At 33.7% G+C, this 13,638-nt stretch overlaps 1 protein-coding gene across 1 annotated transcript in view; it reads right to left on the minus strand.

Moving 5' to 3' along the window:
* UCHL3 (ubiquitin C-terminal hydrolase L3) overlaps positions 1-13,638 on the minus strand; it is a 51,414-nt gene that overhangs the window by 16,964 nt on the left and 20,812 nt on the right. Inside the window, exons 4-6 of the mRNA XM_036249995.1 lie at positions 10,629-10,785; positions 10,179-10,264; positions 8,567-8,614 (exon numbers count right to left, since the gene is read on the minus strand). Coding sequence (XP_036105888.1) covers positions 8,567-8,614; positions 10,179-10,264; positions 10,629-10,785 — 291 coding nt within the window. The remainder of the gene's footprint in view (positions 1-8,566; positions 8,615-10,178; positions 10,265-10,628; positions 10,786-13,638) is intronic.

Here is a 13,638-nt window from a genome sequence, read left to right on the forward strand (position 1 = left end):
AAATTATTATAACATCAACATTTGTCAGGACATTAACACTGAAAATGTGCCTCCCTCTGCTTACTGTCTGGTATTGTAATAGTACATGGTGACTATATACACACACTTTGCATGCGATATACACCTATCTCTTCATTATAGTTTGGAAAAACCTAGAATAGGCTTTTTGGGAATCCTAAAAATTTAAAAAGATTAAATGTTTTGCTCTTCAGAAAGAACTCTAAGAACTCTAAGAAATGGAGGAATTAGGTACAGTTGGCCCTTGTTTATCGCAGCTAATCAGTTCCAGACTCTACCACAATAAATGAATTTCCGCGAAGTAGGATTCTTTATTTATACAAAGTCGTCCCTTGCCACTTCGCATTTCGACTTTCGCGGCTTCACTCCATTATGTTTTTTCCAATATAGTATAATATTTGAAATACTATACTATTATACTATACTATATAGTATAATGAACATACACACATTCATTTTAAGAGATTTTTAAGCATTTTGATTCTGACTTAAAACCTTTCAGAATTGAAAAACAAAACAAGAGAGTGAGCTATGTGCTACAGTCCATTAGCATCACAACAGTGCTAGTGTTTTTGTTTTGTTTTTTATCCTCACCCGAGGACATTTTTCCATTTTTTGTACAGAGAGAGTGGGAGGGAGAGAGAGGAAGAGAGAGAGGGGGAAACATCGATGTGAAAGAGACACATCGAGTGGCTGCCACCCGCTCGACCAACCAGGGCCGGGGACAAACTGCAACCGAGGTACATGCCCTTAGCGGGAACCAAACCCGGGTCTCTCTGGACCACAGGCAGACGCTCCAACCGCTGAGCCAAACCGGCCAGGGCATCACAACAGTGCTAGTGTTTTTTAAAAGAAGCACAAGGGCCCCGGCTGGTTTGGCTCAGTGGTTGGAGTGTAGGCCTGCGGACCAGAGAGTCCTGGGGTTCAGTTCCCATTTGGGGCATGTACCAAAAAAAAAAAAGGAAAAGAAGCACAAGGATTTAGATGGCCTGCCCAAAGCCACAGAACTAGTAACTGTAAAAGCCACAGGCAGAACCCATGGTTCCTGGCTCCAATTTCAGTGTTTTCATTACACACAAAACCACCCACCCACCGACAATCAGGTAATTTTATTGATTCATAGAGGCAAATCTATTATTATTTCTATCCATACTCCCCAACCACTATTCAAATCTTTCTATTTTTCAAACTGATAATTAGTTCAGAAACAAAAAAATACCTGGGTCCTAAAAGGCCAAATTATTGTTCCTTTACCATTAATGTGTGTGTCACTTAGTACATGTAAAAATTAGTCAACAACTTTGAACCTGTTCAATCATAAAATATTAGAGATGCTGTGAAGGCTAAAAATAAATGAATTGAACCTTTAATAAAAAAGTAGGGGTCTATTTTGTTCATCACCTTATTCTGTTCATTATATTCCACAAATAAAAATAGACCCAGAGACACAGAAGTAGGGTTCAGACTGACAAACTTCAGAGGAGCGGGTGAGGGAAAAGGAAGAGATAAACCACAGAACTTAACGCAAATAAGCATAACCAATAGACACAGACAACAATGCTGGGGCGGGGGGAGGGAACAGAAGGAGGGTGTCATTGGGGGGAAAAGGAGAAACATCTATAACAAAAATTAATTAACTTAAAAAAAAAGGAAAAAAAAAGGTAGGGGTAGTCCAGCTGCTGTGGCTCAGTGGATTGAACGTTGTCCTCGTCCCATGGACTGAGAGGCCCTGTCAGGGCACATGCCCGGGTTGCAGGCTCAATGCCCAGTAGGGGGTGTGCAGGAGGCAACCAATCAATGTTTCTCTTATCAATGTTTCTATCTGCCTCTCCCTTTCTCTCTCTCTAAAAAATCAATAAATACATAGTTTTTTAAATGGTGGGGGGAGTGTGTCTGTCTAAAAAGCCAACTTACTTTTCCTTTAGTTAATGTACATGGCTCTGTATATATTTAAAAAAGGAAGATATTAAATTTAAACTATGAAATAATAACCAAAGAATTAGAAATTGTGTAAAGGCTTAACAAAAAGAAGAAGATACATATCTTTTAAAAGGGGGGGGCCTAAAAGTACTTCTTTATTAAGAAATCAAGTGTTTGGTAAGTTATTGTAAGTACTTAAATCTAAATTATTCTAAAATCCTAAGTAAAGTTAGTAGATTTAGGCTTATACCCAAAACATTTTCTCATTTAAAGGGGTATGCTGTTACTAAAAAAATATCATTATAGCCATGTAATTTATGAACATAAAAGGACCATTAGCTGGTAGATACTTAAAAAAACACTATTTACCAACATATACATAACATGATTACAAAAAGACTGTAGTTGGTTTATGGATAAGATTTTATGTTTCAAATAAGAAAAAATCAACTACCAAATAAGAGCTAACTCAGATATTAAGAGCCACAAAAACAAAGTATTCAGCACAACCCTGAATATTCATTTGTAATTCATTACATATTTGCATGAAATTGTTAGCTATGTGTAACTTTGCTTTTAGGACAAACATTTTTAAATTAAAAAAATGTTTTTCTTGAAATAAAAGGTAGAGATAAATGACTAAAATAAAATTTAGAATTATTGGTTCAACAACTCACTTTATTTTTGTTTGTTTTAGCAATATTGATGTATTTATACATTTTGTTGCCTTAAGAGAATGGACAGTATTTACTAGCTGTGTATCCTAAAACAAGTCAGTATCTTTTAGTCTTCTAAACTATAAAATGGGGAAATATTTATCTTAAGGAACTGAGAAGATTAGAGCAGGATACATACAGTGCTTAGCATAGTGTCTACCTCATAAGATGCATTCAGTAAATGACAGACTTTCAAAAGCAATGAGAAATAAGATGATGACAATACTTGGAAAAAAATGATAAACACTTCAATTTCCATTGTCTTCCCCCATAAATGACATTAATGAGTAGTAAAATCTGACCCTGTAGCACCCCAAAATGATGTCCAATGTTTCTGGCAACCCCAAGTGTCTCATGGTGGGAATCTTTCAGCTTGAGTACCTACAATATTTGTGGCTCTCTAATAGAGAACAATGTGCACTTTCTTCACAATACCTTCTTGGTAGAAAGGGGAATAAAATACTGAAAAGAATAAAATGCAACCTTTTAAAAGTATTTAGCTTCTTATTAGATTATCATTAGATAATATACTTATTAGATAATATACTTGATAGTGACAAGTTTAAATTATTTCCATGTACTTTCAGTAGCATGTCTTTTTAGACATCAGAAATACCACTGAATTTTAAAAATGACACATGGAAAGAAAAATAATTAGGAACTTCTCTAGAGCTGACAAATGCTATGAAGAGAAGTATAATGTGTAAGCATACAGGTATAAGGTCATGTGTGTTCAGATGTATGAGAACATGTACACACATAAAAAAAGCTAAAGTTTAAAATCAAAATGATAAGTTAATTCCAAATGAATTCCTGTAGATTTTCAAGTAAATTTTAGTCCAATACTGCATCACACAAAATTTAAAATCCAAATTTAAAACAGAAAAGTAAAAATGGATTCATGCAAAAGATGAAAACTTTCCTAGAGAGTATCCATGTTCAGTTGGCAAAGAAGGAAAAGTAAAACATGGGCTACATATCAAAATACACAAAATACCACACATAGTCCATGGAAAATCCAAATAAAGGCAAATCTTCATTTTGCTCACTTAATAAATCAAGATGCCCACGGATTTCAAGACACTCGTGACTTTTTCCCCTAATGTTTAACAATTGTGTTTTCTCACTTCCACATACAATTCTCCATGTCAGAAATCGCTGTTAATACAATGACCTGTTATCTCTACTGCTTACATTAAACTCAAGCTTACCATGTTTAAACTGCTAAACTAAGTCCCAGAAATGTTATTATTTTTAAAAATTAAGAGTAGCCCCAAATAAGATTCTCATTTACTACAAATGAAAAAAATTTTAAATCCTAACATAACTCTCTACTTTGGAAAGTTGTGGTTTAAAGCAAAACAAACAACAAAACCCACCATCCCCAAACACAATCTTGACTCTATTTTGATCCCTGAAAACATTTTTAGATAGAAGAGTTACAGTTAGTTAGATATGGAAGAGTAAACTGATAAGTTCAATCTAAGAAATATCCTTCAAAATAATAAATTTAATATCTCTATTTTCAAAACCCTGACAATAGAAAAGAAAAAAATAGAACAAAACAAAGAAGATGAAGAAAGAAGCAATAAAAAAGAAAACAAGACTATTTTGATCCACTTTGGGACAAAATATTTGTTTAGGAAGAAAAACTGTAAATAGGATGGAGTAGTAACTACATTTTTAACCTTCAACAACCAATTTAATCCATTTATACATCATTATTTAGTGATATTAGATATAGAACTAATTATATGCATGAAGACATGGTGTCATGTTTTGAAATAGAGGAATTAAAAGAATCATTTCAGTAATGTTTTTCCTGTTGTAACTAATCCTAATTTGTACTCCCTCTTTCAAACTCAATTCTCCCATTCTACTCCACACATACTCTTTAAACATACCTGTATTCAAGGAATGATAAGCAGAAGAAATGACAACAATAAAAAAAGATAAAAGAGGGACAGAGGCAAAAGTAACTAGGATAGAAGGTCCAGAGTATTTCTCACTTTTAAGAATGAAGTTGCCCAAAAAAGATTTACTTTAAGTCTGTTGGAATGGGATCAAGAAAATGGTATATGGGCCCGGCTGGTGTGGCTCAGTGGTTGAGTGTCAACCCATGCAAGAGGTCACCAGTTCAATTCCCGGTCAGGACACATGCCCAGGTTAAGGGCCAAATCCCCAGTTGGGGGCATGCAGGAGGCAGCCAATTGATGTTTCTCTCTCCCTCTCCTCTAAAATCAATAAAGAAAAAAAATTTTTTTAAAGAAAGAGATATATAGAAAATATATGAAAAAAGAAAAAAAATCAGAAAGTTGCAATTTCAGATTTCTTGACAAAACTGGTCTATACAACTTAAAATGAATGATACTTTCATCAGTCCATTAACTGTTTCCATCTGATTCTTCCAAGATAATCAGGAACTTAAATTGTACATTATACAAGAACTAAGTTTCTTCTTAATACCTTCACAAAGAAAGAAGAAAATAAATCCCAAAAGAAGGAAAAAAATATGAGTATCTATACTCCTTGTAATTCTAACATAATCAAAATAACTAAAAACTATACTTCAGAGTAAAATGAAACCACGCAAACTATACTTACAAATCTAATGAAGATGAAACTTGATATTATTTCCCCCACTAAAAATTTGCATTGATTTGGCCAAAAAAAGCCAACAAAATACATATACACACACACAATTTATCTTCAATTATGCATACATAAACAAGGTGGAACAAAAGTAGGTTTCCTGTTGTTCATATGAAAAATAATACAATAGTTAACAAACATGAATACAAGAATAAACTCTGTTTCCCATACTCACAACTATAAACCTACTTTGCCCCACCCTGCATATGAACACATACCTGAAATCAGAATATATCCATTGCTTATCCAATAGTCAAATAATCCTTCTCTTATAGCATAACACTAACCAAAAGAGACTACACATTTCATTAAATTAATTATAATTTAATGTCATGAATTAAATTCATTTCATAAACTTTTACAAAAGATCTTTGAATGATCATTAGCAATCAAACATAATATTTCCCTCTATCGAATAAGCCAAAATTTAAAAATAGATTTCAACACTGGCAAGGTCTATTTCCAAGGCTATCTCCACTGAAACAAGAAATCCTTGAAGACACAAACTACATCTGATTCATTTTGTTCATGCAGCTCCTAACACAGTATCTGGCGCAGCAGGTGCTCAAACAGGTTACTTGACTGATCAAAGGAAAGAAGGCAATTTTATATTATGTAACAAGAACCTTAAAATGTTCATTTCTTTGACTTAAGGTAATTCTACCTACAAGAAACTATCTTAAAGAAAGAACCTAGAATGAATACGTGGATAAACAAAGATATTCAAGGAAGTTGTATTTTTAACTTGAAAAACTGAAAATAATTTAAACATCAAAAGGTAAGGGAATTAGAAAATAAATTATAGTACATTCACATGAGAGGACACAGCCGCGAAAAATTATTTTTGAAGAGGAACTGAAAAAACAAGAAAATGCTCATGATAAAATGTTAGGAAAAAACTCCCAGAAAATTGTGGTTCATTCTAGCAGTGAGATGTGAAAGGAGCAGAAGAGATTAATTACTGTTGGAAGACAATCTGAGAAAGCCGTCCAGCACTTAGGGAACCCCTAGAAAATTTTCAGTAGCGAAATGATTCAGGTTACATTTCAGCAAAAATAATCTAGCTCAATTGTATAAAAATGAATGAGAATTAGAAAAGCATTAAAGACTGAGAATCTTAAAAAAAAAAAAAAAATCAACATAAGCAGCTGATCTTCCAAGCAGTATGTTAAATAAATTTAAATTACTTAGTAATAGTAGGGAAATATATGGTAGAACTATTATAAGAAACAGAAAAAGAAAAGCAAGGAAGAAAATGTTTAAGACACAAGACAATAAACTCACACAAGAATATATGCATTCTAAAATATTGGTGGTGTCACCCAGCCAGTGTGACTCAGTGGATGAGCACTGACCCATGCACCAGAAGGTCACTGGTTCAATTCCCGGTCAGGGCACATGCCCAGGTTGTCTACCCAATCCCCAGTGCGGGGTATGCAGGAGGCAGTCAATCAATGTTCTCTCTCATCAATGTTTCTATCTCTTTCTCCCTCTCCCTTCCTCTCTCTCTAGAATCAATAAAGAAAATGTATTTAAAATATTGGTGGTGTCATTCAGCTGATGTCTAATAGGCATCTATGTTTAGATATAAATGAAGAAGTTTAGACTTGGAAAAAGAGATACAAACATTATCTAAAATGAGGCATTAAAGCCATAATTTGGATAAAGCAATGAGAAAGTGGCAAGAGAAGTATCCCAAAATACTTTTAAAAAAGTAAACATGTATTAAAGCATTTGGTTCCTTTATTACAAATAATTGTTTTCATACTTTATAAATCTCATGCTGGTCATTATCATCATTGCTAATTTGAACACTGTAAATTTAAAACAAAAACAAAAAACAAAAAACAGCATAGTGAAGATTAAGAACTGCCAGGACCATATAAAGCAATTCAAAACAACAGAGCATTTCATTAATTTCCAAAACGGAGCTACTCCGACATGCTGTGCATGCGTGTGTATCTGTGTATAAACAATCATAAAAACAGAAGTCCACATTTCTGAAAGCAACCTAGAAGGTATGATATAATTAGGAAGAATATTTAAATTCCTAAAGGGTTTTAATATAAACATTCACAATTATCCAGTTTGATCTATGAAAAACTGTTCTTATACCATTAGTATCAAATTATTTTCTTCATAAGAAAATTTTTTGAAGATAGTAAGAATATTTAAGCTCACTATTTTTAAATCAGGTATTTAAAAAGTATTATTAAAACATAAAGGCAATGTCAGTTCTGTACATTAAAAATTATGGTTTCAAGTCACATGTGGGATGAAAAAGAAAAATATAATTTTCTGGTGTTGGCACTTAAATGTATTATAAATATGTCAAATGACTATTTTAAATTCCATTCACATTGATTGAAATACCTTTTGACACACTTTCCCCAAAAGTGGGACAGTGAGGTTTAGAGGAAAGGAAAAGAAGAACTGGAAGGAGGGAATGAGGAAAACCAATAGAATGAAAAAAAGGGGTGAGAGAAGGAGAGGCAAACTGGCTGAAGAAATAGCTAACAGAGTAAAGACGATGACAATTATTACACTGCCCCAGAACAGATTTACGGAGCAAAGAGGATTGATGCAGCTTTTTGCTAGAAGTTGGAATGATAAAGACTCTTGAAAATAGTACAGGTTATCAACCTATACTACCGTGCAGGTATTTTTCTTAAAATACTTGCAAGTCAAAGGAATCTGATAGGGCAGCGATTTTCAACTGGTGTGCTGCAGCACATTGGTGTGCAACAAAAATTTTTTAAATATGCAAAACCTATTTTAGTCAGGGGTATTGACCTCTTTTCCCTTAAACTGTCAAACTATAAAATGACAACAGCCAACATAAAAATAGCTGTCTGGTGTGAATGAATCAAAATTATACCTATTTTGTTGTCATATCAGCAAAAATAGAATATATATTTTGGTGTGCTACAGAATTTTAGTAATGAGTTTATGTGTGCCAGGAGATGAAAAAGGTTGAAAATTGCTGCGATAGGGAAGTCACAGGCCATCAGTTACCCAAAGCTAACAACACACAATCTGCAATCAATCTAAACGATTAGACAGAGATGGCCGATACCAATGTGCATGGTAACAATCTGTCAAAATGTGCTGTTGTGCTATTTTGTGACTACTTTTTACATAAGCAAATTCCTTCAAAGGAAAACAAAAGAAGTCCAAGCAATTTTGTAAAATTACATGTCATATAACAACACTGGTTAACTTTACACATGACAAGAAAATTTTTGAAAAACGTGAAATACCTCAGTCTGACCTTCATGGGCACTGGTCTCATGAGTAACTCGAATAGCCTGAAATAGGAATACAAGGTATTAATACGGGAAAAAATAACTATATATTACTTTTTAAATGGAAACAACAACACTAAATTTTAACATCTAAAATACAGACAAAACAAATTGGAGGAAATTAAGGAAAAGCTGAATTTGAAATATTTAAGAATGAATTTCTAAGTAACTAAATGAATGGCTATACTTTCCACAAACAAATCTCTGAAGACTTAGGGTACTGAATATTGAATTCTTTGTAATTTCCAGGTGCAAGTGGGAAATCAATTGACTTTCTTAATTGTTAAAACTAACATTTAACACTTTATTCAATGGAGACTAGAATAAAGTAAGCATCTCATGATAGAGACGGAAGAAGCTTAGCTCATCTGTTTCTCCAGGTTACATGCTCCTCTGCAGCTCTGGCTGTAGTTATGCTTAATCATGCAGCTTCAGTCAGCAGTTTAGAAATGGGGAGCAAAAGCATGCATTTACCAAAAGCTAGAGAGTTTAGTTTCCTGAACTTAAAAAAAAATGCTTTTATAATACCTACTATTAGCAAAGATGAAGAGAAATAGGCAAAGAAGTAACTTACAGGTGAAAGTTCAACCTCAATGCATGGCAATTTGGTAATAATTATCAAAGCCATAAATACATGCAAACTGTTTGATCCAGCAATTTCTCTTCTAGAAGTTTATATATTTACATATAATTGTATATAAGTATACATAATTACAGATATTTGCAAAGATTTAGCTACAATGACATACATTGTTGTATTTTTTTAAACAGTGAAAAAGAGGAAAAATATTAAATTTATGACAATTTATTGGTTAAATAAGATATAGTACAATGGAAAGCTATGCAGCCATTAAATGATGATGTCAAATATATACTTACTGGTATGTAATACGTTTGTGATAAATTAAGTGAAAAAAGCAAGTTATAAAACAATATTACAGTGTGATCAAATATTCGTCTTAAAAAATTGTGTATATACATATATACTCCCTATAAAAAATAATAATGGTGGCCACATCGCATTAGTGGGATTACTCTTGACTTTTGTGTTGTTTATTTCAATTTCATGTAAAATAAAGATGTTTTATGAGCTCTGCAAGTTTTTTAAACTAGATTATGTGGCCTCTGTCTTCACACATGCAAAAATATTATGCTCATAAAAAGCCAAGGTATGGTCTAACATCTACCTTTTTAACCTTTGTTTTTTCCATTGGTCTTTAGGCTTACTTCAAATTCCCCATGAAAGACACACAGGGTATTAGCAGGCATATATTTATTACAGGAAAGGAATGATAAGAAATAGTCTTTCTTAAGATATTTTATAAATTTGTAAGTCAAACTTCTTTTTATCTCTCATCCAGCTCTGGACATAGAAAAGAAGCAGTAAGTTATTGATATTTTATAGATATTTCAGCACTGTTACCCGAAACATACAAAATGCCTTTTTAATAGATAGACAAAATCTATAATTGTTTAAAACTACAGTTTCAAGACAAATCCCCAGATTGAATCTACAATCCCACCAAACTTTGCCTACGTATGAAATGAAAACCGTGAAGGTACCGACGTCATAGTTCTCCAGGTATCTGGCTCGTTCTTCAGGGCTCATTGACACAGACTCCTCCAGGAACTTTTTCAAGGTTGATCCAGATTCTGAGAAGAGTAAAGAAGATAAATTGAAAAGGCTTGCTATCTCAAAGAGACTGGTATATAAAAATACTAGAAGCATGCGGCCTATTTTTCAGGTAGAGCCCTTTCACTGGTAAATTAGGAATATAAGAATATTGGGATGAATGACAGTGCTTAAGTTATTTGTTTGTTTCTTAGACCTCCATTTATCAACAATATAAACGAATGAGAAGGATTAATAGTTCTTCTAATAGTATATACATCCCATTATAAATGAAAGGAGAAAAATATGTAATACTTTTAAGAAAGAACTAGAGCACCACCTAGTGCTCAGTAAGTTAACTTATACCATAACAGGTGAAAACAGCAGTAATGAAAAATGATTTACCAAAATGCATCTTGTCTTTATTGTTGGCAATAGCATGGATCAGTCCAATGGTTCCACAGGCATTACTGATTGTTTGCTTCATGAAATATACTGATGATGTAACATCTTGTCCTTGAGATTTTATTTTTTCTTCCTCTTCTGTTCTGAATACTTCATACTATTAAAGAAAAAGTCAATAGTTGAAATAGAATACAACACATTAGAAAGAAGTTAAACATAAAACTTGAAAAACTCTAAATATCCATCTAGGGGAATTTGGTTAACATGTTATACGATATCTTACTGAAATACTATAAAGCATTTTTTGTTGTTGTTGTTAATCCTCACCCGAGGATATTTTTTCCATTGCTTGTTTTTAGACAGAGTCGAAGGGAGAGAAGGAGAGAAAGACGGAGGGGGGTGGAGAGAGAGAGAGAGAAACATCAATGTAAGAAAGACACATTGGTTGGTTATCTCCCACACAAACCCTGACCGGGGCTAGGGATTGAACCTGCGATTCAAGTACATACCCTTGACCAGGTCGGTGCACGGGTCGATGTTCTAACCAATTAGCAATACTGGCCAGAGCACCATAAAGCATTTTTAAAATAATAAAGTAGATTTACATACTCTTACTTAGAAATTTATCTATGATTACGGAATGCTTATAGGTCAGTATAATTCTCATTTATACTTTTAAAATATTTATTTTATATATGCATTGAAATATCTGAAAGGATATACAAAAAGTTAAGGAGGATAGAGCATTTTTTATTTTTTTTTATTTTTTATTTTTTAATCCTCACCCGAGGGTATTTTTCCATTTTTTGTACAGATAGAATGGGAGGGAGAGAGAGGAAGGGAGAGAGAGAGAGAAACATCGATGTGAAGGGACACATCGAGTGGCTGCCACCCGCACAACCAACCAGGGCCGGGGACAAACTGCAACCGAAGTACATGCCCTTAGCGGGAACCGAACCCGGGTCTCTCCGGACCGCAGGCCGACACTCTAACCGCTGAGCCAAACTGGCCAGGGCAGGATTTTTATTTTCTATTTTTTATATTTCTATATTGTTAAATCATACTATAACAAAATTCATACTATATTTATAAGCCAATATTCATAATAAACATTCACCATTATCTCTAATAACTGGTTATAAAAACAATATGGTATAATGATGAATGTCCAAAGTGGGCACTTTACATCTGACTGCCAGAGTTCACATCCTGGCTTTGCCATTATTAGCTGTGCAACTTAGACAAATTATTTAAAAAGAGGTTAAAAATAATGAAGAGGTTAAAAATGAGGGAGGAGAAGCAAGAGGGGGGAGTAAAAAGATGATTGTATTGTTTTGTCTATATTTTTCTTATAATTTTCAGATTCCAATAGAGTAGAATGTCAGCAAACTATAACCTGCAGGCCAAATCGGGCCAACTGCCTGTTTCAGAAGTAGTTTTATTTTTCTATTGTCAACATCATACTAAAAAGATTTTGCACAGCAAAAAAATCCATCAACAAAACGAAAAGACAACCTACTGAATGGGAGAACATGTTCACCAATGATACATCCAATAAGGGGTTGATACCAAAAATTTTTAAAGAATTCACACAACTCAACATCAGAAAAACAAACAATCCAATTATAAAATGAGTAGCCCTAGTCAGTTTGGCTCAGTGGTTAGGATATCGGCCCACAGATTGGAAAGTCTTGGGTTAAATTCCTGGTCAAGGTCATGTACCTGGGTTGCAGGTTCAATACCCAGCCCCGGTCGGAGTCCTGTGGGAAGCAACCAATCGATGTGTCTTTCTCATATAGATATCTCGATGTCTCTCTCCCCCAACCCCACTTCCTCCCTCCCTCCCTCTCTATCTATAAATCAAAGAAAAAATATCCTCAGGTGAGGATTAACAAAAAAACAAATAAATAATGAACAGAGGATCTGAATAGGTGCTTCTTCAAATAGGACATACGGATGGCCATCACACATATGAAAAGATGCTCAAAGTCACTAATCTTCGGAGAAATGCAAATTAAAACCATAAGATATCACCTCACACTTGTAAGAATGGCTATTATCAATAAATCAACAAACAAGTGTTGGTGAGGATGTAGAGAAAAGGGAACCCTTGTGCATTGTTGATGGAATTGTAGACTGGTGCAGCTACTAAGAAAAAACAGTATGGAGGGTCCTCAAAAAATTAAAAATGGATCTTGTCTTATGACCCAGTGATTTAATTTCTGGGTATATATCTGAAGAAACCCAAAACACTAATTCAAAAGAATACATGCATCCCTATGTTCACTGCAGTGTTACAACAGCCAAGGTATGGAAGCAACTAAAGTGCCCATCAATAGATGATTGTATAAAAAAGTTGTGGTACATATATACAATGAAATATTACTTGGCCATAAAAAAGAATGAAATATTACCATTTGCAACAGCATGGATGGACCTAGAGAGTATTATGCTAAGTGAAGTAAGTCAATCAGAGAAAGACAAATACCATATGATTTCATTTATATGTGCAATCTAAAAAACAAAATAAACAAACAAAATAGAACCAGACCCACAGATACAGAAAACTGACTGATGGTTGCCAGAGTGGGGAAGGGTTAAAGGGCTGGATAAAAAAGGTGAAGGGATTAAGAGGTAGTACAAATTGGTAGTTACAAAATAGTCATGGGATGTAAAATACAGCACAGGGAATATAGTCAATAATATTTAACAACTACATATGGTGCCAGGCGAATCCTGGAAATATTGGGGGAACACTTTGTCAAGTATATGATTATCTAACCACTATGCTGTACAGCTGAAACTCATACAAAATACTGAATGTTAAAAAATAAGCTGCTTCTAACAACAAAGTATCAATGCTTTTAAAAAATAACTTTTATGACTGTACTTCTAAATCAAATTTTTAAGTAACGTTTTCATAATAAATTCTGAACCATTATTTCATTCATATAAGTTCAATTGATAAAAACTAAAATGTTCAACAAAATAGATCCAGAGACATGGAAGT

Source organism: Molossus molossus, unplaced genomic scaffold, assembly GCF_014108415.1.
Source record: "Molossus molossus isolate mMolMol1 unplaced genomic scaffold, mMolMol1.p scaffold_m16_p_9, whole genome shotgun sequence".
In the NCBI taxonomy this organism is placed as follows: Eukaryota; Metazoa; Chordata; class Mammalia; order Chiroptera; family Molossidae; genus Molossus; species Molossus molossus.